At 43.9% G+C, this 25,025-nt stretch overlaps 1 protein-coding gene across 1 annotated transcript; it reads left to right on the top strand.

Annotated features, from left to right (window-relative positions):
* Positions 1 to 1,107: 1,107 nt before the first annotated feature.
* Positions 1,108 to 25,025, top strand: LOC310858291 (metal transporter CNNM1-like; the record flags this gene model as incomplete). Its single annotated transcript, XM_083764399.1, is given in 13 exon segments — positions 1,108 to 1,791; positions 2,391 to 2,924; positions 3,785 to 4,100; positions 12,847 to 12,990; positions 13,835 to 13,969; positions 15,171 to 15,340; positions 15,610 to 15,700; positions 16,227 to 16,378; positions 19,111 to 19,363; positions 20,625 to 20,729; positions 22,905 to 22,982; positions 22,985 to 23,005; positions 24,888 to 25,025. Coding segments are annotated over 13 exon segments (2,763 nt in total). The 3' UTR covers positions 24,968 to 25,025.

Below are 25,025 nucleotides of genomic sequence, written 5' to 3'. Positions count from 1 at the left end.
ATTGATTGATTAATTTGAAATATGTTACGTATTAACAGTTTGCAGAATTACAGTACATTTCAAGCACAAACTCAATACAAAGACTGTTAACTGTGAGTGGACGACCCAATTAAGCATTACACTTGTTTACAAGAGGGTCCACCATGTTCAATTAATCAAAACATTTAGAGACGTACAAATAGTCACTTCTATATAGTAAAAGAACAGAACAGGAATTCATCATAAAGGAGGTAAAAAGGGAAAAGAAACATATACAGTGAGGGGAAAAAGGTGGGGGGGATTCAGATTTTACGGGGGCCAGGTGCCCTTAATTGATTTCTCCTAGATAAATTCATGGACAAGCAAGCAGCAGCCAGACGGTAGCCTACACATAGCCACACAAGTCTACTGAAAGTCTGAAACTAGTTACTACATTACTCATCAATAACTGAAGTCAAGATAGTAATGATAACAATAACTTATATCAGAATGATTCTCGGAGATAATTACATTATCTTCGTAATTGAATTTAATACAGACAAGCCCCAACTCGCAAAGGGGAGTTACCATACACATACAGACAAGCCCCAACTCGCAAAGGGGAGCGAGTTGGGGCTTGTCTGCTGTAACCAACCATCACTATAGGCTAGATTGAATAATCTATATTCAAGATAGCCTATAATATTATGTAACTTGCTTGCATTTAGCGGTTCGGAACAGACCAGATAAGAGGATTGATTAAGTGGGTGGAACATTTTTCATTTTATTTATTTTAATTTTAAATATCTCTCGAATTATTTTATAATTCGAGAGATATTTAAAGTTGAGCAAAGTCCTTCTGTCTTTTATTTTTATTGAATAAATTTTATTTTTTATTCTACCCAGCCATTATAGGGTGCTGTACGGTAGAATAGCCTCAGTAGACTACAATCATCATCATCATCATCATCACCAGTCCCCCTCGCCCCTCCCTCCTAAACCAAGGAGCAGATGGACAGTCGAGCACAGATGGCGCGTGAGGAGAACGACACAGTCCGTCTCACGTGACTTTGGCTCGCTTGGAGGAGAGTGAACGAGTGCCACACAGGCACACACACACTACACAGGCACACACAAACACACCGCATCATGGCTGCGGAAGATGCGGCCGCCCGGTGCCGAAGCACCGGAGGAGCCCCGTCGTCGTCGTCGTCCTTCCTCCTCCTCCCCCGGGGCCGGGGCCGGGGGGCTCCCCTCTCCCTCTCCCTCTGGCTGCTGCTCCTCCTGCTCGCGGCGGCGGCGCCGCCTGCCCGCGGCCGCATGCTCGGCTTCCGCCCGGAGGAGACCGGCGAAGAGCTGTCCGTGGAGAACGGGGTGCTGAAAGCCACCGAGGGCACCCGCTTCATGCTGCGCGTTTACTACTCCTCCGCGTCGCCGCCCAAGCAGAAGACCAACCGCACCGGCGCCGCGTCCGGGTCCGGGTCCTCCGCGGCCGCCGCGGCGGCGGGGGCTCGCGCCAACAACGCCGCGCCCTGGATCGCCTTCATTGAGGAGCCGAGTCCCGGGAGAGAGGGCCAGGTGCACCCGAAGAGGAACCTGTGCATGGACAAGCACTCCCGGACGTCGGACATCGAGGTGATGGGCTCCTTCCGCTCGGCCTCGAGCCAGAACTCCGTGCTGGTGGAGCTCATCGCCAAGGACCTCCGGAGGGGGGAGAAGATCAAGCACTACTCCATGTGCGCCTTCGACGGCTCCAAGTGGGAGCACTACCGCACGCGGGACTTCTGGGTGGCGGTGGTGGAGCGCTCGTCGGCGCCGGACCTGTGGCTGCAGGTCAGTGTTCATTTTGTTGACTAGAGTAAGACTAGACAATAACAGAAGACTATAGGAATTAAGCCCAAAACCGCAGTACCAAACCAAAGGGGCTGGGTCCCCATGCAACTCATCGGCGACCAATATTGTTGTTGTTTGGGCCATTGAATTGAACCAGTTGAATCACTTGGGTCGACGTGCAACAGGACATATCATCACACCCCTGGGACGAACGCTAAAACCGTCTCGACCCTTTGGTGTGGTTTGGGCTAGAGCTAGACTAAATGATGTGTTATTCAAAAGACTAAGACTATCTTCTCTGGCAAAATTAACATTGCATTTTAAGACTATAAGACTAAAGACTAAAGATTTGATATTCAGCTGACGACTAGATTTAAGCCCTATAACCACACCAAATCGTCAAGAGACGGTTTTAGCTGTTGACTCCTTCCAACCGTCTGTTTGGACCCAAGGAGTTGCATGATGACCCTTTGGTGTGGCTAGGGGCTTAAGACTAAAACATTTAAGAAGACTAAATAGGACTACTAAATGGTGTGTTATTCAAAAGACTTAAATCCAACATCTGGCTGTGAAAACATTGAACACTGTTTGTCGGGCAGGTGCTGGTGTCGGTGCTGCTGCTGGGCCTGTCGGCGCTGTTCAGCGGCCTCAACCTCAGCCTGCTGGCGCTGGACCCCGTGGAGCTGCAGGTGCTGCAGAACAGCGGCACGGCCGCCGAGCAGAGCCACGCGCGCAAGATCGAGTCGGTGCGCCGCCACGGCAACTACGTGCTGTGCACGCTGCTGCTGGGCAACGCGCTCATCAACGCCTCGCTGGCCGTGTGGACGTGCCAGATCCTGGGCATGACGTGGCTCTCCACGGTGGCGTGCGCCTTCGGCATCTTCTTCGTCGGCGAGATCCTGCCGCAGTCGGTGGCGTCGCGCCACGGCCTGGCCATCGCCTCGCGGAGCATCTGGCTGACGCGGCTGCTCATGGTGCTCTCCTTCCCCATCTCCTACCCCATCAGCAAGCTGCTGGACCTCTTCCTGCAGCAGGAGATCTCCAACTTCTACACGCGCGAGAAGCTGCTGGAGATGCTGCGCGTCACCGACCGCTACAACGACCTGGTGAAGGAGGAGCTCAACATCATCCAGGTACGGCGTGGTGTGTGTGGTGGTGATTCTGTGTTGATTTTGTGTATGTCTTTAAATGTTTTGATTAATTGAAAATGGAGGACGCTGATGTAAACAAGCCTTAGTGCTTTTTCTGGTTTTATCCTTGACCTGTACCTTCCCTTGAACTGCACCCATTCTGCAATCTGTTAAATACAAATTTAAATTAATCAATCAATTTCGTCGACTAAAACTATGAAGGAAAAATGTTCGTCTGTGACCTTTTTTCACTGACGAGACCTAAAAGTAGGCTAAAAACAAAATAAAACTAAGCTATGATGACTAAAGACTAAATAATATATTGACAATTTTTGTCAACAAAGGGACTAGTGGAGAAGAGATCAATCCAGTAGAACAGTAAAGGACAAGTCATTTTTTAGTTTGGTTATGCTGGAGTGCTGGAGTATAAAAAGAGCAGTTCTACAAGCTCACAGCACACTGCAGCGTAGATCGGCTATTTTCAGCATGCAACCAAGTGTAAAATAAGTCATTTAGGTCGCCACCAAGGCCTGGCCAAATACATTGTCGTTCTATAGACGCATCTATAGATTTAGTCGACTAAAATCCTATGATATTTAGTCGACTAAAACTAGACGAAAACCTCAAACATTTCATATGACTAAAACTAAATGGAAAAATCAATCAAAAGACTATGACTAAAACATAATCTGAGGCCCCTGCATTTCCACCGAGGTTGAACTGGTTCAGTTCTTTTCCCCAGCCTAATATTATTGAACCAGAGTGTTTCCGCTGAAAATGTTTCAGAACCCTAAAAGTTGGTTCGGAACTGCAACCAAAATGTTTGTCCTAATCAACACTGCCCCTCTGCACGCACCACGCAGGGCGCGCTGGAGCTCCGCACCAAGACGGTGGAGAACGTGATGACGCCGATCAGCGACTGCTTCATGCTGGCGCTGGACGCCGTGCTGGACTTCAACACCATGTCGGAGGTGATGCGGAGCGGCTACACGCGCATCCCCGTGTTCGAGAGCGACGAGCGCTCCAACATCGTGGACATCCTGTTCGTCAAGGACCTGGCGTTCGTGGACCCGGACGACTGCACGCCGCTCAAGACCGTCACGCAGTTCTACAAGCACCCGCTGCACTGCGTGTTCAACGACACCAAGCTGGACGCCATGCTGGAGGAGTTCAAGAAAGGTAGGGAGGGAGGCTCTTCAAAACGTTGTCTGTGTGTGTGTGCTTCTCAGACGTTTTGAGGGGCGCTAGTAGCTCCTTATGCCCAGCTTTGTGTGTTTTGTGTACCTCATAGCATAATAATGATTTGATAGGCTCAGCACCCCAAAGCAATGATTTGATTGGCTGAGCATGTATTGAGGTTAAAAAGTGAGGACAGAAAAGTGACGGACGCAAATTGTGATTGGCCGCGTGAGATGACGTATGATGATAAGAGCGCCCCTCACTTCACACGGGTGTGATCTTTTATTTATTTCAAGGACTCCGGACTGAGTGTGTGTACATTTGTACACGCTCAGTTACAGACCTGTAAGGGAATATTTTGGACCCAGCCCAAGGACCCCCACTTTGAGAACCTGCATGTTGGTTGTTGCGTCCTGTTCCGGAGCATGTACTGTATACATACTGTAGGCCAAACACCTGAATGAATACATCATTGATTCATGTGTCATTTGTTCCATGTGATAATGGAATATCTGAACCAATATAGGCTACATTTGTCAGGAGGAGTACATAGATTAATTGAAGATGATTTTCACTTCAGGGTTGTTCCAAAACTAACCTACATAATGATGATATTGGTATTCATCTGATCTGGTATTGATTCACTCAAAGTATTAGCCCTGAAAGGTTTATTAGGAGTTTGAGGTGACTGGATTCAATTCTGTGCATGTGTCAATGAGTAATAATGTAACCCATGATGATGCATAGCATATTTAAAACAAATCAATCAATCAATCAACCAATCAATCATTACCAAACACTGATACAATGTGGGATATAGTGTTAATCAGTGAGGTTAAAAGTTTTTGGCTGGGGACCCCCAGAAATGCTTTGGGCCATGTCTCGCAACCCCCGCCCTGCCCCCCCTCCCCACCACTAACCAATACAAACTGACTGCAAGAATAACCTTAATAATAGAGAAAAGATATAATAAATGAATACTGAAAACCAGATTTAATCGTTAAGGAAAGTTTATGCATGCACCACGTACTATGTATTGTAAACTCTTAATTTCCATTTTCCAGCCATTCAGTTGCTATATATGTATATATAATTTTTATTATTTATTTTTGTTAATAATTTGAGGACCCCCCCCCCCCCAGAGGGGTCACGACCCACAGGTTGAGAGAACCCCTGTGATAGAGAGAATGACAATGGGATGGATGTTGCATGGTGTGGAAAATAAATGAAAGCACAAAGTCGAACACTAAAGCATAACAAAAGAGAACTGGGTGGAGAGATATATTCAGAGAGAGAGAGTCTACAGGGAGAGGAGGTGACCTGCATCTGTGGTTCCCTGACTCCACATGGCACATGGTGGTGTCACACCAGTCCCTCAGATGACATCAGGGACTGGTGTGACACCACCATGTGCCATTCATGCCTATTCATGGCATGACTCTGCAGGAGGAGGATAGCCATCTGTAGGGTCACATTCCCACCTAATACTTCGGTAGACTCGATGCGAATGGGCGGAGAAGTTGGGATTCTTGCATATTTAATTTGCTGTGGTTTGCCTTCACACACCGTCATCCGCAGCAATTGGAAACGCAGCAGGGGGGACCTTTTTTTTTTTTAAGATATTTTTTTTGCGGCTTACGCCTTTTATTGATTTTTGAAGGGACAGACAGTAGGCTGACAGGAAACGGGAGAGAGATGGGGGGATGACATGCAGTAAAGGCCGTGTCGGGTCCGGGAGTCGAACCCGCGGCACACTGCGACTGGATTACCAGTCCGGTGCCCAGACCGTTACGCTACGGCCTGGGCCAACAGGGGGGGGGGGGACCTTTATCAATGTGTTCCATTAATAAACCAGCCTAAACAGTGACATCTATGGTGATAGAATTATACTCATAATGTGCATGTGTCGTCTGGGACTGGATCATTTCAATTCGATCAGGGCTTCAGTCTCCTCATTCGACCACGTCTATCCACAGTAACGGGACATCTTTGTCAGCTCCTCACCCGCCACATTGTTTGCTTAATTTCCTTTATTTGCTGCGGATTGCATTCCCACCTGCACCGAATCTAAATCAGGTGCGTTTGGAAGCGAAGCGAAACCCCCGGTTTTGGTCGAAGTAGAATGCGGTTCTTTGATGCGCATTAGGATTCGAATGATGCTTCACACCTGTCAAACGAAGCAAATTTTCCGACAATGTGCAGCAGGATTCGTTTTAATCGCAGTAAAGCTTTCTGGTGTGAATGTCGTCTTAGAGTAGTGGTTCTCAATCTCAAACCGTTTTGATTTCAAGGACTTTAAGGGTCCAATTATTGATTACTATCAATAATTTAGCTGGAGGCCTCCAGTCCTCAAGGACCCTTGGTTAGGGTGACCAGATCCTGTTCATTTGAGGGACAGAAGTATCACTTGTGTGGGACGGGGATGGGGGGACGGGACGGGGTTAGCAACTTATTACTGAAGTATATGCCTTGATATCATAGTATATGTCATCATATTCATGTTAATTTTACATGCTTAAAAACACATCTTGCAGGAATTGAGAAAGCCAACTATTACGGGACTATCTATTAGCATATTGGCATTTGAACACTGCTTGCCTGCCAGTCACAATGTGGGACAGGGTCTCAATTTGTGGGACGCCTGAAAAGTCTTGGAAATGAGGGTCTCACGCAAAAGGGGACATCTGGTGGTTCGTGGACCCCACTTTGAGGACCACTGTTGTGGTTAGTTAGTTGATAATGGATAGTTTTCCTAGTTTTCTCTCAGTTAGGGCCCTAGATCTCTCTCAGTCAGGCCTTACACTTGCAGCTCTATTGAGCCTGTACAAGGCAGAGGCAGAATAAACCCAATTAGTCGGTCGTTGGTTACCACGGAGACATGCATTTGAGATGCCGCTTTTGTGTGAAGCTGTAGTGTGATCAAGTAGTAGGGCGTTAATTTACGGAAATAACAGAAACAGTTGAATTATGGAGGTTTCTGCCCGACAGCAACAGCATAATACTGCTAACGTTTTCAGGAGGCTTATTTGATGACCAGTTTAAAGACCAGTCCACTTTTGCTATCATAAAGACCTCTTACTTTTACTTTCTCTCCTCTTGATTCTAAAAAAAAAGAGCTTGGATCTCTTCTTTGTTTCTTCAGTGTTTGTTCCTGCAGATCCTAGCCTCACCACGACATTTGTTGTACTTACTACTTTTATCTCATTTAAAACGATCCCTGGGTAATAAGACTTATATGCCTTAAAGCATTATCATTATACTTGCCCTCTATAACTAAAAACAGAAATGAAAAACACCTTTAAATATTGTATTTATGTTTTTCAATTCACTGAATATAAGCCGCTCCCATTGCAAGTTGACGATGTCATATGTCCATCAGTCCATGTGTGTGTCCAGCCTGTGGAATTTATGGAATCCATGTGCTATAAATAAAATAAATCACACGTGTCTGAAGTGAGTGGCGCTCTCATCACCATACATCACATTCCATGCTCAGCCAATCAAATAATCACAAATGTCATTCTGGCCAATCACTTTTGGCGTCTTCACTTTTCTGCCCTCACTTTTATCCTCAATATGTACTTTGCTCAGCTAATCAAATCATCGCTATAGGGTGATCAGCCAATCAAATCATTGTGTTTGTGTTCACACAAACCCTAAAAGCTGAGTATAGGAGGGCGTGGCGCGCCTTCCTAAGGTTCATATGAGCATCAAAACTATATTTTTAAATATGTTTTGAGGGGCACTAGCCCCTCCTATGCCCAGCTTTTTCTGTTTGCGTGAACACAAACACAATGATTTGATTGGCTGATCACCCTATAGCGATGATTTGATTGGCTGAGCAAAGTACATATAATATTGAGGAGAAAAGTGAGGGCAGAAAAGTGAAGACGCCAAAAGTGATTGGCCGGAATGACATTTGTGATGATTTGATTGGCTGAGCATGGAATGTGATGTATGATGATCTATGATGAGATGAGAGCGCCCCTCACTTCACATGAGTGTTATTTCTAACACATAACAATTTTTATTGGCACAATCCATACGACTGGACCACACATGGGCAAATGACATCATCAACTGGCGAGAGGAGTTTTCTACTTACTATTGAGTGAAAGATGAACAATTTCATATTTCATATTTCAACATATTAAAGGTGTTTTTAATTAAGTATAATGTATTAAGGCATATAAGTCTTTTCAGCCAGGGATCCTTTTAACCTTTTTCCTTTGTTGTTTGTTACTCAAAAAGTTGCTTTTCCTCAGCACCACTGTCAGGGTGCCGTTGAGCAAGTAACTCGAAGGCATCGAATATGCTTTAGTTCAAGGCATTAATGTGTTCATATCAAGTATGAGCACGTGGCACTTACTGAAGAGCACAGTGCAATCTCATCTAACCTGCCCTGAATAAACTAGAAATACCGTTGTATGCCTTCCCCAGCCAGCTGCAGTTTTATGTCTGCCCAGACGTATATATAGCCTAGTAGTATAATGTAGTGCGGTTGGTTCTGAACCTTTTTAGGCTGCAACCTTTTTTTGGGCGGACCCCCTGGAACCCCCTCCGAAGGACCCCTCCGGGGGTCCTTGGACCCTACTTTGAGAACCAATACTCAAAAGGGTTAAAAGAGGTGGGGTTCCCAGCGGCCAATCACAGACCAGACATACCCCGGCTGGGTGTTGTGCAGAGAGCAGAGGCAGAGTCAGCGTTCTGTAGTCTGCAGGGTCTGCACTGAGTGAGGACATGGAGACAGGAAGGTAAACACTAGAGGACACCTTCACATGGGCTGAGCTGTGAGCTCTGCCTCTCTCTCTGTGTCTCCTTCCCTTACTTCACTCCTTCACACACGCACGCACGCACGCACACACACGCGCACACACGCACGCACGCACACACACACTTTGAATGCTTAGCTCAGTAAAAAATATAAGGAGGATGTTTCTTACAATGGCCCCTCTTCTGCCTCCCTTCCCCTTCCCTCCCTCTCCCTCGCTCTCTCTCTCTCTCTCGCTCTCGCCACCTCCATTCTTAGCCCTGTCTCCCTCTTTTGTTTCATTCCCCACCTTCCTCTCCATATACTTCTCCTTTTCTCGTTCTCCTTCTCAACACATTTCCTGAATCCTTCTCTTCCTTTCCCCCACCTGTTCATGCTTACGGCTTTGATTGATTCAAACATGAATGAAAACAGTGTGAGGGCCGTTCAAGACAATTCAATGTGCTTTCTTTTTGTTTAAACGTAAACATTAAGCAAGGAAAACACAATAATAAAAAGTATAAGATGACATTAGGTTGCCTGAAACAAAACAAGTAAAAATGTATAGATACAGTTACAGTGCAGTGGGGGAGAATAACTCAATCAATGGCAGCAGCAAACTGCAACAGTCTTTAGTTGTGTTTGAAAAGAAATAAGATTGGCAGCAGACCTGCAGTTTTCTGGGAGTGTTTTCCAGGTATGTGATGCATGAAAGCTAAATGCTGCTTCACCCACGTCTATTTTTGGTTGTAGGGGCAGAAAGCAGACCTTTTGCCAGATGACCCGAGAGGTCTGGATGGTTCATGATATCGTAAATAAAGAATACAAAAAATCTTTATTTCCGAGACCTGGGGTTCCGCAGCCAATACATTGTGTCGGACCTACACATAATAAACGTGTAGGTCCTCGACAGGAAATAGTTTGAGAACCACTGCTCTACTTTGCCACCCAGAATACCAGGTCTGCGGCACCAAAATGGGTTACAACAACAACAACCCCATTATGTTTGGGAACCTCCTTCTGTCCGCTTGTACTGTACCGTGTGTGCCTCTCCTCCTTTCCTCTGTCCTTGTCACCATACATACAGCATCAAATATCCACTGCCATCTGGCCTGTGTTCACAATACACACGGTAGACGTTTTATGTCCAATCAGAGAGTAACTAAATTAACACTCATGTTCATATTCGTCATCACTACAAGGTCTCGACGCAGTCAGACCAATGCCGGGTACATAGCCCTTCACAGGTGTTGATACTTGATTGATACAGAATTATACTGACTGAGTCAGACTGACTGTGTTTAAAGTGGTACCACGTCCTTCCTTTCGTACAGTAGCGAGCTGCAGACTGCTGGTACATGGAAAAGTTCAACAACAGAACCGCAGAACTCATGTTTAGTGAGTTTCCTGATAATAATCCCTCCGTGTGTGTGTGTGTGTGTGTGTGTGTGTGTGTGTGTGTGTGTGTGTGTGTGTGTGTGTGTGTGTGTGTGTGTGTGTGTGTGTGTGTGTGTGTGTGTATGTGTGTGTGTGTGTGTGTGTGTGTGTGTGTGTGTGTGTGTGTGTGCGTGTGTGTGTATACAGAAAAAATATCTAATCCTATCGCCTACTGTATCAAAGATAACAGCAAACATCCATAGTGATGGTGTTTAAGGGTTTTTAGCGAGAGCTTGTCATGAATGGCAATAGTAGAGCATTTGTTGAACCCTCATTGCATTCAAATAATCTAATAACCATATTTCAGTGTATTAGTGACAGGCTGTGGAGCAATTCCAACAATTTACAATGTTCGCATTTAGCGAACGTGCCACGTGTCATGAGCTTATAGATCGGCTGTTGTTTTTTTTTCTATGTCACCTGTAATGACATGCCCAAGAAGGATGGCAGGTTGAAGTGGTTAATGCTTCTCTCTTCCCCCTCCCTGTGTACTATAGCGAAGAGTGACCCATTTAGCCATATCCACAGCACTGCCAGAATAGTGTCTGTCAGCGTGTGTGTGTTTGTGTGTGTGTGTGTGTGTGTGTGTGTGTGTGTGTGTGTGTGTGTGTGTGTGCGTGCGTGCAGTAAAGTGTTAGTGAGGTAGTAGTTGGCAGTCAGAGTGGGCAGCAGAGAAAGCAATTTGGGGGGGGGGGGGGGGGCTGTGGCCAGAGGGACAAGGATCCTTTGTGTGTGCGTGTGTGTGTGTGTGTGTGTGTGTGTGTGTGTGTGTGTGTGTGTGTGTGTGTGTGTGTGTGTGTGTGTGTGTGTGTGTGTGCGTGCGTGCGTGCGTGCGTGCGTGCGTGCGTGCGTGCGTGCGTGCGTGTACGGCATGCGTGTACTGTGTACATGCGCGCCGCGTGTATGCATGTGTGAAGCATCGACTGTGAGTTATGTAATGAACGAATGATGAATAATAGACACCAGCTGCAGTCTGCAGCCTCCCCCCACCTTTCTGTCTGACGTCTGCACACACACACACACACACACACACACACACGCACACATACGGTACATGTGCGCATGTGCACTGCACACACACAGCCCGTATCCTCCCTAAAGCGTATACCGTGCCATCTTCCTTCGGTGACATCTCTCTTACATTTGGACTAGAGTGCATTGTTATCCTGCCCCCAGCCAGGACGGCGTGTCCAAAATGCTTTTGTTTCACAAATATCTCTGCGCAGGTTTTTTTTCCCTCTGTAAATTCTGAAGCAGAATACAGTATGAGTTGTTTTGCAGCAGGCAGTGCTACGAGGATTATACTTGTCACCTTGTCAATTAATTGCATTTCATTGAAATGCAGCACATTATAGGAAATGTGCTGAAGGAAGAGATATCCCGCACTACTGTATGCACTTGACTTGTACAGCAGAAATGTATTGAACAGAAAACAATGTTTGGGTAAGCTTCATCGGGTGTCTGAATGAACAGATGGACAGACATATGCTATGAGTGTGTGTGACTGTGTGTGTGTGTGTGTGTGTGTGTGTGTGTGTGTGTGTGTGTGTGTGTGTGTGTGTGTGTGTGTGTGTGTGTGTGTGTGTGTGTGTGTGTGTGTGTGTGTGTGTGTGTGTGTGTGTATAGCAAGGTCCAATTGTGGAGCTACGCCAATCAGTTATACTTCCAGTTACAGTATTAAAAATACGAGTACACAATGAAAGTAAAACAAAAACACTTTTCCAACAAGTCAGTAAATGGAAGAGAACATATTGAAAATGAAAAGTATTACTAAATAATGACGTCCTAAGTAGTGTATAGGCGTGCAAAAGAGACTCCCTATGCTATAGGAATGTGTTTGTCCAAAATGCTCAACGATCCATTGAAACGCTGTGTTCAATGAGTGTGCTCTGTAGTCTCTGACCATCTGACCTGATTTTAAAGACGGAGACATGCATTAATGACTACACCACTGACTAAAACTCTAAACTGTCTAATGGGAGGGCAGACCCGCGGGCCACTCCGTCACTATGACTCGGCCATAACCATATATTTTGATGCTTTTGTGTGGCGCTGTAAGTCGATCAAGCAGGACGTTCATTTACAACAACAAAAAACAAGAATGGTTCTCAGTCATAATTGCCAGGTGTAACAAGCTCTCGTATAGCGCCTTTGTTGGGTTTGCTCACTGTGTTTTGTTATGGTTGTTCTCTAGCTCCTGTTAGCTCAAAACACTAGCTTCTGTTGCTACTCGCTCCGCGTTGCGGTGTTCAGAGTATGGATTTTTTATGTCGCTCAGACTATCATTGGCTTTAGTAAAGGTCGCTGGGAGGCAGCCAATCATGACTAGGTCGTCACTAAAGTCGCCACACTAAAGTCGTCTTTACTGTCGTGGCTGCAAATGTAGTCCAGGTGCTTTTCAAGAACCTGACAAAAACCTTATGAGTATCGGATAAGAGGTTTATGCCCGACAGCAATAACATGTACCTGTACGACTGCACACAATGTGTGTGTGAGAATATATGTGTGTGTGTGTGTGTGTGTGTGTGTGTGTAGTAACTGTTGGGTGGTCCCACACAGGGAAGTCCCACCTGGCCATCGTGCAGCGTGTGAACAACGAGGGGGAGGGAGACCCCTTCTACGAGGTGATGGGCATCGTCACCCTGGAGGACGTCATCGAGGAGATCATCAAGTCGGAGATTCTGGACGAGACCGACTTCTACAGTATGTTCATTGTTTTATGTTTAATTCAGCTCTCAGCATTTTTATCATAGGTTTAAAAAGACAGGTGCCATTCAAAAAAGACAATCTAAAACATGCCAATTGCCTACCGGTATCTAAAAATCTAATAACCAAAAACACAAATCTAAAATCCAATATCATTTTAAGAGTATGCAGACTCTGCACATGTATGGGTGTGTGTGTGTGTGTGTGTGTGTGTGTGTGTGTGTGTGTGTGTGTGTGTGTGTGTGTGTGTGTGTGTGTGTGTGCGTGCGTGCGTGCGTGCGTGCGTGCGTGCGTGCGTGCGCGCGCGCGCGCGTGCGTGCGTGCGTGTGTACCAACCACTCCTATACAAACCACCTCAGAGCTAGTTTATAGGTGCAGACTATTGGTTCATTTGGCCCTAGGACATACCCACAGACTGGTTGTTGGAAGGCTTCAACAAAAAGGCAAAAAGGCTGTGTGCAGTGATGTAAATAGGTTTTCAATGTAATGAGTCCCGGGATGCAGGGATGGTCTTTTAGATGAATCCCAGGGACATTTTATGAGTCCCACTTCAACGACGTTATAGGAGTCATATTTTGCCATTTTTACAAATAGCAGCATTTAACTCCCATTTCATTTGATATGGTTATAATGTGATCATATTCATGTAGAAAACAGAAGAAGAAATGATTATTATAACTAAAAGCTAGCATAAAAAACTAGAATAAAAAACGGTACAGTAGTGCAGAGGTCGTTGTTTTATTGCGTCCCTTAACCATACACTGCGTTTTGGGATGCAAAATGCACCCTATTTTAATCTGTGTGTGTGAAATAAAAAATGTGTGTGTGTGTGTGTATCCAGCTGATAACCGTAGCAAGCGGCGTGTCTCCCACCACGAGGGGAAGCACCAGGACTTCTCTATCTTCAAACTGGCAGATAACGAACTGAAGATCTCTCCCCAGCTGCTGCTAGCCACGCATCGCTTCCTCTCCACAGGTATATCATTATCTACTACCGTGTGTGTGTGCGTGAGTGTGCGACTGTTCTTATAGATTTGGCCAAACCAAGCGTGGTTTATAAAAGAAAATGAAGTGTAGTGCCCCAGAGAAGACCAACTCTGCCAATCTTGGCTCAGCTCTATTGGCACGGTTGGTTTGCAGAGTGGGAGACTTGCTTTGTTCCATTTTAAATTATTTATAATATAGAGCAGTCCCGGGGATCCCCAGAAAAAAACAACCCTGTAAGACCCGGATATATTTCTACTTGCAAAAAAGAGATTTCAACCTTACTACTATTTTGTACTACTGGGACTTACAGTAGGTTAAAAAATATGTACAAAAATTAAAAAAATAAGTTTGATGAAAATGTTATAATAATTATATAATAATATAATAAATTAATAATTTACATTTGGGGGATATCTTTCACAATAATGAATAAAACATGTTCTAGACATTCTAATGATCACAAAAAAACATATATTACAATTATTTTACTTACTTTTATTAGGGTTAAAGGTCAAAAGTCATAGGTTAAAAATTGTCCAGACATTTTTAATTTGTGTGAATTTCAGCCTCTGTGGGGGGTATTTATATGCAAATATCATGACCAATGGCATTGCAATCGCATTGCAATGAACATCACTGATGACTGGTGAAAAAAGAACGGAAAAAAATAAAAATAATTAAGTAATTAATTAAAATAAGAATGTTACCGAAAAGCAACGCTGGGTCTTAAGCAGGGTTAAAGCCCCACTTAATATTTTAACTATTCCCAAAATACTAATACAATGTGAGCTGCTATTTTTGAAACATTTTGACAAATCTTAGACAAATCTTCTCCTCCATATGGGGCTTCCCTGCCACAAAAATCAAGTAGGGAGTCCCTTGGTATGAAACTGTTTGAGAGCCCCTGAAATAGAACTTATACCAACTCCAGTCTCCACCCAAACCCACCACCCAAGAGCATGTGATCACTTCATTCATCCCTCCATATTATCCCATTTTGGGGCAGGAACCCCTTTTGGTTTTTATTATGTTGTAATTTAGCTATTGAAAAATAGCAGATCTACGAGTGGCGCGCTATGAGCTTGTAGATCTGCTATTTTTTTTTAATCGTGAGGATTTAGAAGATTTTATTTATTTATTTTGAGGTCAAGGCCCACAGTAAATGGGTTATATCTCTCTGTCTCGCTCAGAGGTGGAGCCCTTCAAACCAGCCCACCTGTCAGAGAAGATCCTACTGCGTCTGATCAAACATCCCAGCGTGGTGCAGGATCTGAAGTATGACGACAAGAACAAACGGGCTCCACAGCACTTCCTCTACCAACGCAACAAGCCAGTGGATTACTTCATCCTAGTCCTGCAGGTACTAATAGGAATACCAAGTTCCTATATATATATAGCTTGTAGAGTGGCTCACTATGTTCAACGTGAGACCCATCATATGATTAAGTATGCATTTAGTGGTTAAAAGTTATCCATTGTTAGACCGCACAGAATGAGATAAGCGCCAAACATTTACTACTTCTCATCGTTATTGTGTCATATGTCCTAATTATTGCATGGTTCTTATTAGATACAAGTAAAAACAAAATAGAATTATAGCTAGTTTATAAAAATCTGCTTCTGCTTCAGGGTCGAGTGGAGGTGGAGTTCGGTAAGGAGGCCTTGAGGTTCGAGAATGGAGCGTTTGCCTACTATGGTGTGCCAGCAATTATGCCCACAGGTGTGTATATATACGTTAATAAGCTTAATAAGCTCTTAGTTAATAAGCCTCTTCATTTCATAATAAGCCTCGTTATTAATAAAGGTGCTAAGTATAGCCCTATACATTGATTCATAACTGGTTCATAAAGAGGCTTATTGTCCGAGCTGCTCCAGTGTCCTCTTCAACGTTTGCTACTTTACTAATTACTTTGACAATATGTACAATGCCTTCTGAACAGGCATTGAACTGCGATATAAAACAAACTATAATATATATTATATATATAATATATTTATATCGTGAATATGTATATTGTCTTGTCGGGTGGAAACTGTTACTTTTCAGGATTCAAATCCAAAAACAGCGAAAGATCGGCAAACGGCAACCACGTTTCGAGCTTGCAGATCTGCTACTTTGGATGTTTTTGTGTGGCTTTAATTTAAGAAAAAAACGGACAGCAACAACTATTAATCTTCCAGGCGAGATGTAAAAAAAAAAAAAACACCTTTCCTGATCTCCTCATGATCCTAACGGTTTCTTCCAGTTCATAGATCCCCCTCTCGCAGCAGTGGTCTGGACCGCTCTGAATCCATGCTGTGCGGAGGTAGCATGAACCAACTCAACGGAGGAGGAGGGGCCAACGTCTACCTGCCTGACTACTCCGTGAGACAACTGACGCACGTGCAGGTCATCAAGGTAAAGGGTCACAACAGTATAGCACTCAGCTGCAGCTGTGCTTTTTGTCTGCAGGGGTCCACGCTTCCGTAGACCGTACCGCGAACACACACACTGTGACTGTACCACCGAAAAGAGAATTTAAATTAGTTTAGGTCAGGGGTTCTCAGACGTTTTAACCCATTTTAGGCGGGAACCCCTTTTGGTGTTAGCATTATGTTATGCTTTAGCTATTTTTGAAAAAAATCGAAGAACGACTGACATAGAAACATAGCTTTTTCAGAAAACTGTCATTTTCAAACAGACATTTTTAGAATCTAATCTCAGGTCAGAATGGGTTAATGTCAATGACCCCCAAATGTATTATAGGCTATGTAGGAACCCACCATCAATATTATAGATGAATGAACACATCACTCTGGGTTCAGGGTCTAGTTTAGCCTCGGAAACCACATGCGTTTTTATTTCTCGAGGAAGAGAAAAGGTCTAGTTCAGTGGTTCCAAAGGGTCCAGGGACCCTCATGCCGTGTTCACACTGGCAGCTACAAAGACATAGGCTATACCATTCAATGGAAGCCAAGCGACATGAAGAGACAAAAAGCAGTTACAAAAAAGAAAGTTGAGCTGGTTTCAACTTCAGCTACAAAGATACAATGCTACAAACATGCGGTGTAGCTTTATATCTGCCAGTGCGTTCCAAATGGACCTGTACAGGTCTGTAACTCTTAAGAGTGTACAAATGGAACCGCATTTTGACACAATGAGAGTTATGGAGGTCCTTGGAATTAAAAATTGTGAGAACACTGGAAGCAAGCATGGGGAGCATGATTGTTTTGACACATGGGAGTGTCTGTGTCTGTTGGGGGGCGTCAGGGGGGCTGGTATGATTTCAAGAGTTGCGAGGACTTCTCATACGTACACACAAGACTGTATTGTTAAAAAATGACCTTGCTGCAATAGCTCAACAGGACAGAAGAATGCAGACACACATGATAAGAGCGAAGACCATTAGACAATGACATCCGCTGTGAACAGGTTCCATTGACTGCTCTGTGACTGTGGTACCTGGAAATGAATCTGACGGAGACAGTTTTTCCCACACATAAATCTCCTCGTGGACTTGGATATTGTATTGATCCCGTTTCACACACAAGCATAGTTGTTTTGCTTACATACTCAAAATGTACCCGCTTAAGGGCTAGAATCAGCTACAGCTATATATTTTTGTTGATGCCCTCTACTTTCGACCATGCTGAAATAAAACATGTTTCATTTAGTGTCGTTTAAAAATCATTGCAAGATGATTTTGTCAAATACGCTATGCACTATATATAATATATATATATATATATATATATAGGCTACAGTATATCGTTGCTGTCTGGAAGAAACCACCCAACTCCATTTTTGAGGTTTTAGATTTAATAAATCAATGATATTGAACATCCTTTACATCTACTGTATGTATTGGTAAAAAAAAACATATTGAACCAATGGAAAGTGTTAAAAATCACACCTGTGTGAAGTGAGGGGCGCTTATCATCATACATCATCCATTCGTTAGGACGAAAATGTGTGTTGGTTAAAATATTGAACCAATGAAAAGTATCAAAAAGCACAAACCTCTTAACCTCTTAATTTTTTTTTCAATCCTGAAACATTTTTGAGCAGCAGAGATATATAACTCCACATGTACTGTACATGCGGTTTTCTCACGACATCACATTATTACGACCATTAGGTTAGTGTGAGGTTAGACTTATAGTAGCCTGAACTAACGTGTTAGGTTTCTGGTCTAGAGGGGCGGGTCGCGGCTGAGATTTGCGCACGCCCTGATTGGATCTCATCGATCTGTCCGTCACCCCCGGCCCCTCCTCTCCCCCCTAGTGCAGCGCTACGTCACATCATTTGGAGCGACGCCCACCCGGAAGGGTTGACTCCCACTTTTAGACCAGAGCGGCCAATGCGTTCCTCCAGGCTTTAAATTTTTGCACCAACAAAAATGAAAGCCTGGTACCGATGCTAGACTTATAGGGTTAGGGACGGGTTTAATTATAATGAGACTTGTGTAGATGAAATGTAGATGAAACTTAAGTGTAAGGGGAGGATTTGATGTAGCAAAAGAGGTCATTAGGGACTAGGGAGATGGTATAATGCTAATAAAAGGTAAGTAGTAAGACGAACCATAAACTAATATATACCTGTATTTTCAAATATAAGCCCCACAACAGCTGATCAAATCAAAGTATCTCAGTAGCTCAGTTGGTTCAACTTCCATTTTCATAAGAGCAACGGAAATGTCTCAAATGTAGTCAGAAGGAAGCCATAAATAAATAAGAAATACATCGCATGGATGCACATGGGACGTATCTTCAGTGATGTTTCCTGAGGTCAACGGGGTTTCGGGTCTTCCAACATCATACCCCTCACTCAGGCGACCCAGCCGGGGTTGATCAAATCTCGACTTACGTCCCAGTAGCTACCCTCAATCAGTCCATCAGGGAATGAGCAAGGCCACACAATCCGTTGCTCCGGAACTACTCTGCCGGTACTGGGAGAACCAAAATCTGGCACGTGGAAGGACTAGGCTCTGTGGGTTGACTCCTGTCCGGGCCCCTCCTACGTCTCACCAGGTCCACTCCTGCTCTCAACAGGCCCAGGACCTGTGTGTTGCACCAGACTCCCAGTACCAGACACTGCATTCAGGAGTAATAATAATAATAATCATCGGTTCCTTCCTCCGCGTTTTCCAGATCACACGGAGCCACTACCAGAACGCGCTGACGGCCACCCGCATGGACAGCTCTCCCCAGACCCCCGACGCGGAGGGACGTCCCGCCGAGGGGAACACGCCCACGCCGGACCCCCCGGCACCGGAGTACAACGGGACCCTCATGCCCCCCAGGGACTACCACATGGGCCGGCCCGCCTCGGCCCGAACCCGAGGCCAGCAGTCCAGCGTTCCTCACAGCACGTCGCTGCTCAACGAGAAGAACTGCATCGTCCGTGAGTTGCCCGGTGCCGCTGTTATTTAGGGGACGCTCTGCAAATTGAGTACTTTCTTGGTACTACATTTATCTACATTTATTTACTTACATGATGGTACCAATAATTTAGTACTTTTTACTCAAGTCAATTACTTACAAAAGTCAAGTACTTCTACATTGCAGTATTGATATGTTTTTCTGAAAACCTATTAATATAAAAATATTTATTCAAACATTTAAAATAAATATATTGTTATATACTGTACTGTAGCAACAAGAACCCAAAAATGGGTTTCCTGTCTTGAAAGGTAAAAACCCCAAAAGGCGTTCCCGTCCAAAATAATTAATAATAATAATTGTACTTTTTCCACCACTGATTGTGGTCCTATGTATTCAATTAATCAACAGAGCATAAAATGTTAACACATTATTACATGTCATTAAGAAATACAAAGAGGGGAATAAAGGAAGGAAAAACGGGGCAGTGTATGTCCTCCTCATAGCAAGGGGGGTTTGTTCTATTTACATACTAATTGGTTATGATCCGTCATCTTCAATAATATAATTATCGTCGCCGTCAGGCAGACACCTCTTATGCTGCGTTCACACTGGCAGCTACAGAGACACAGGCTAGCATTTATTTCAATGAAATAGATATGCTATCTTCAGCTCATTCATAACTCTTCCATTTTGACTGTTTTTATTTTGTTTTGTAAAAGGGTAAAAGGAATAAGCTATGGTTTCAGCCTATACATTATTTATGGTCTGAAATTTAAACTATGTTACCACTAAAAGGGTATCTTTGGAAAAACAAAGAAAAGGACTCATGCTGTCGGAAACATGCCAAAAAAATCAGGACGAATATCCATTTTCGTCCTACGCAACGGGTGCAGTACTTAGTTTAGACAGTTTTTGGTTTAGACTAGTCATTGGTTAGACCAGTCATTAGTCCTACAACTACAACCTATCTCAAACCCTCACCCTAAACCTAACCTCCCACGGGGCAGCACACCTAAACCTATAACCTTAACCCATGTCTAACCAATGACTAGTCTAAACTAAGTATGCACCCCTACGCACCTCATCACCAACCTTTTGAGTTGTGCAGCGGCCTTTTTCTATAAACTAGGAAAAACTAAAGTAAACTAAAATAACTCATGTCCTCACAAGTATAATAATACAAACCTGTAACGTGTGTGTGTGTGTGTGTGTGTGTGTGTGTGTGTGTGTGTGTGTGTGTGTGTGTGTGTGCTTGCATGCGTGCGTGCGTCTCTTGGCAGGCAGCAAGTCGGACGGCCAGAAGAGTCCCAGTGACTCAGTGTTTCTGAGGATGGATGAGATTCCGTACATCAGAGAGGACCGCTCTGAGAGCGAGGCCACCACCGGTAAGAAGACCCCCACTGAGAACACTCACAGCACTGCTCCGTCTGAATCATGAATGAAACAAAGGAGACCTCGGCTCGGCCACCGAAGTCCATGAAATGCAATGAGAGAAAGAGCCATGAATACTGGAAACTACAGTCTATAGTCGAGTCAAGCCACCATTATTTATTTATCGGTGGTTCTCAACCCTTTTTCATGTCAAGGAAGACCCCCAAATTGATATGTATTTGACCGTCATCTGAAAAGAGTTTGTGCCAGGGCCCCGGAGAAGAGAATATTTATGTTCAGAAAATCTAAATTATTCAAAATGTTCGATATTTTTTAAACGTTAAAATAGCAGACCCCCCTCTCCCCTGCCGGACCCCCCCCTGGGGGTCCCTGGAGAACCACTATAGCAATTAAAATAAAAACAGGAGTTGACCCAAAATTCTTTCCAATCGTGGTAGATGACCAAACAAAAAAAACTGCCATAATGAATCATATTCATAATCCATACAATTGCAATGAAACGATAAAAAGCATGTTGCAAAGAGTTGTAAAATTCTAAATGTTAAGAGAAACTAAACATAAACAAACAACGAAAAATCTGCAAGAGGACGTTCAAAAAATAACTTGACAAACAAAATATCCCAACTTCAGACTGAACTAAATACCAAAGAGAGAGAAAAGGTGGGTCTTTAAAATTTGATTTAAATGGTGGACACAGGACTTGAATGTGGGATGAAAGACTACCCAGAGTCTAGGAGTAGTAAACGGAGAATAAAAGAACGAGTGGAGCAGGAACTGTTACGGGCCAACCTACAGCTTATGAAAAGGCAGTCGAGCTGTCAAACAACAGAGATGAAATGGTTCAAGGCAGTTTCAGGCATTCCACCAACAGAGCAATTCAATGTGATTCACACAGAGTACGCAAAGGAAACACAATTATACAATGACTTTAGAAGAAGTAAAAAAAAAAACAGTCATAACAGTCAGTTACAGTGCAGAAGAGTAAGCAAAAAAGAAAAGTAACTCAGTCAAAGTCAGCGGCAAGCAGAAAGGTCTTTAGTTGTGTTTTAACCCATTTTAGGCAGGAACCCTTTTTGGTGTTTTTAGCATTCTGTATAGCAGATCTGTATAGCAGATCTACAAGCTCATAGCACGCCACTGAGTGTCGCGATACGAGCTTGTAGGTCTGCTATTTTTGAAGTCGTGAAAATGTGGTGCAAATCTTTTAATATATATTTCAGAGCGAACATTTTAACTAAAATATTGGCTTCTGGGGGGGTCCCTGTGTAGTGTTTGCCCGATAAGCAGCTGGAAATGAGCACAGAGTCAGGATGTAAAAGGCAGCCACACCGTGGTTTATTCCCAAAAGAAGTTGTACAGCATGATGCACGCAGCAAACAAATGGGGCATGTTGGTGTGCAGCTCCACCATGCCCTCTCACTGAATCCAACACTGAGTGGGTGTGTGCTCCCTGGCAGCCTTTTATAGGCAGCTGAAACAATCAGTGCAGACTCTACCATATTACCAGTTAAACATGCAACACTTCTGAACCCCACATAACCCACATCACATGAGCCTATAAATCTATATCACTACACCGGTAAGTAAATATCAATTATGCCCACTATTGCAAGATAAACCACATATCACATTATCATTAGCAGCTCCAATGCATAACTCAAACACCCCCCCAGCCATTTCACTGTGGTCCAGTCCAGACCAATATATGGTGCTCTGGTAGCCTGGGGACTCTTTTGCCCGAACACACTGGAACAGACAGAACAGAAGCAGTCAGTATTCAAGTACCTTTGTGTGCAAATATAAATACTTAAATGTGCAAAATATCAGTAACGGAGTACCACTTCGTTACACTCTGGAACTACATATTTTGAGATGGGGGGGGTCCGTGGCCCAATAGAGATAATTCTGGGGGTCCTTGACATGAAAAAGGTTGAGCACCACTGACATAGAAACATGGTTTTTTCTCAAAAATGTTAGGATTTAGAAGACTTTTTTTTAATCGACCTCAGTCCAAAATGGGTTAAAAGAAATACTGCAGCAGACCTGCAGTTTTCTGGAGTTTGTTCCAGATATGTGGTGCTTCACCCACGTTTATTCTACATAACAGCACACATAACAAAATGTAAATAGAGGCTCTCTGTCTCTCTCTCTCTGTCTCTCTCTCTCAGACACTTCTGTTCCCATAGAAACAGACACATCTCCCTTCATCAGTGCTCTGTCGCTGAGTGGCTCAGAGGACACACTGGGAAGAAACTACTGCTCAAAATCAGTGAGTCGTGCACGCACGCAGGCGCACACACACAGACAAACACACACACACACACACACACTCACTCACTCACTCACGTGTTTACCATTTTTAATCATAACCCTAATGCCAAGAATATTGAACATTATCAGCTAGTATAGTACATTGGCAGTGTAGATCAGGCTTAATTCTAACCCCAACCCCCAATTCTAACATTTAAATGCCTAACCCTAAAACCGACCTGAATCACTGCCCAATTATAACACCCCAAATTAAAAAAACAACAAAACAACCATTTCTTCTGAGGACCACATTAAAGGCATCAGTGTGAGTTTTCTGAGAGCTGCGTATGAAAAGCTGTATCCTGGCAACCACTCATTCACTGAACCCTCTCTCTCTCTCTCTCTCTCTCTCTCTCTCTCTCTCTCTCTCTCTCTCTCTCCTCTCTCTCTCTCTCTCTCTCTCTCTCTCTCTCTCTCACTCTCCTCTCTCTCTCTCTCTCTCCTCTCTCTCTCTCTCTCTCTCTCTCTCTCTCTCTCTCTCTTCCCCCCCCCCCCCATGGCAAAAAGAAATACCAGGTCTGTTGGCTTCCATTCACAAACATTTGCACTCAAAGTCACACACACACACACACACACACACACATTTGGCAGCAGGACGGCCTCCCCTCAAGGCATCTCACAGTCTCTGTTGTCACAAAGAGAGAGAGAGATTAGGCCCGCTTCCCTTTTGCCTAATATATACAGTATAAATTATATATCAATGTTATATAATACTGTTGAATTGGCAGTTCTCATGATTGTATAATCACAATAACCGAATAGTATAACCAATAACAGTTTCCGAGAGGCCCTAGACCCTCCCATGCACAGCTTTGTGTTTGTTAGAAAAACCAAATAAGTAGTGGACTGCCCACTTTCCTTTTAAAACAAACAGAACAAACGATGCAGTATGTTGTTTAGGTTTTAGGTTTATTTATTTAGCATGTGGTACAAAAAATAGACAATAACATATCAAAGAAACAAAAATACAATGCAAGGAAGGGAAGAAGCCAGAAGGCTTATATGGAATCCTTTCCTGAAGGAAGAGGTCATTGGTTTAAAAGATTAAAAGTTCATAAAGAACAGTACATAAATCTACAAGTTGGCAAAGGGGGGCAACTGTGCAGTAAAGAAATAAAAACACAGACTGCACAAAAAACAGAAATAAAATATAACTAAATATAACTATAACTATAAAATAAAATGCAACAACAAACACACAAAAGAAAATATAACGCATCAAGGTAAAACATGTAATCTACAGAGGTCTGTGTGTGTCTCAGCGGAGGACTGTGTGGACACTTCAGAAACCCACCTACCAGTGACATCATCGATGGGGAATCCAAGCTAATGGAAACGGCAGGCTTTCTATTCCTGCAAAGTGGGCATAATAGAAGCCATTGTTCTGGCGTTAATGCAATGTTTGAAAAGAAAAAAAACCCGCCTAACGATGATGTCACTGGTAGGCGTGTTCTGAACCGTCCACACAGGTCACAGCCCTCCTCTGAGGACACAAACGCAACATTTTTACCCTATCATCATGATTAGCATTAGTGAGGACCAATTATATGAAGGGAAGTTGAAAATGGGTGAAGTCGTCCTTTAACCCATTTTGGGCGGGAACCTCTTTTGGTGTTAGCATTATGCTATGCTTTAGCTATTGAAAAATAGCAGATCTACAAGCTCGTAGCACGCCACCGAGTGGCGCGCTACGAGCTTGTAGGTCTGCTGTTTTTGAAAAATCCAAGAACGACTGACATAGAAACATAGGCTTTTTCAGAAAACTGTCGGGATGTAGAAGAACATTTTTAGAATCTGATCTCAGGTCAGAATCCGACACCAACCTCTTTGTCCCCAAACAGGTCACAAGAAGAGGAAAAAGTCTCGGGAGGGAGAGAAGACGCCCGAGGACATTTCAGAACAGCCACTGATGAAAACCTAGCGCACGTGTGTGTCTGTATGCGCTTCAGAAGAGAAGACACACACACACAGACAGACAC

The sequence above is a fragment of the Protomyctophum parallelum genome (assembly GCF_964188405.1).
Source record: "Protomyctophum parallelum genome assembly, chromosome: 5".
NCBI classification, from domain to species: domain Eukaryota; kingdom Metazoa; phylum Chordata; class Actinopteri; order Myctophiformes; family Myctophidae; genus Protomyctophum; species Protomyctophum parallelum.
The sequence above is the reverse complement of the archived record's forward strand: the minus strand, read 5'-3'. Positions and strand labels throughout refer to the sequence as shown.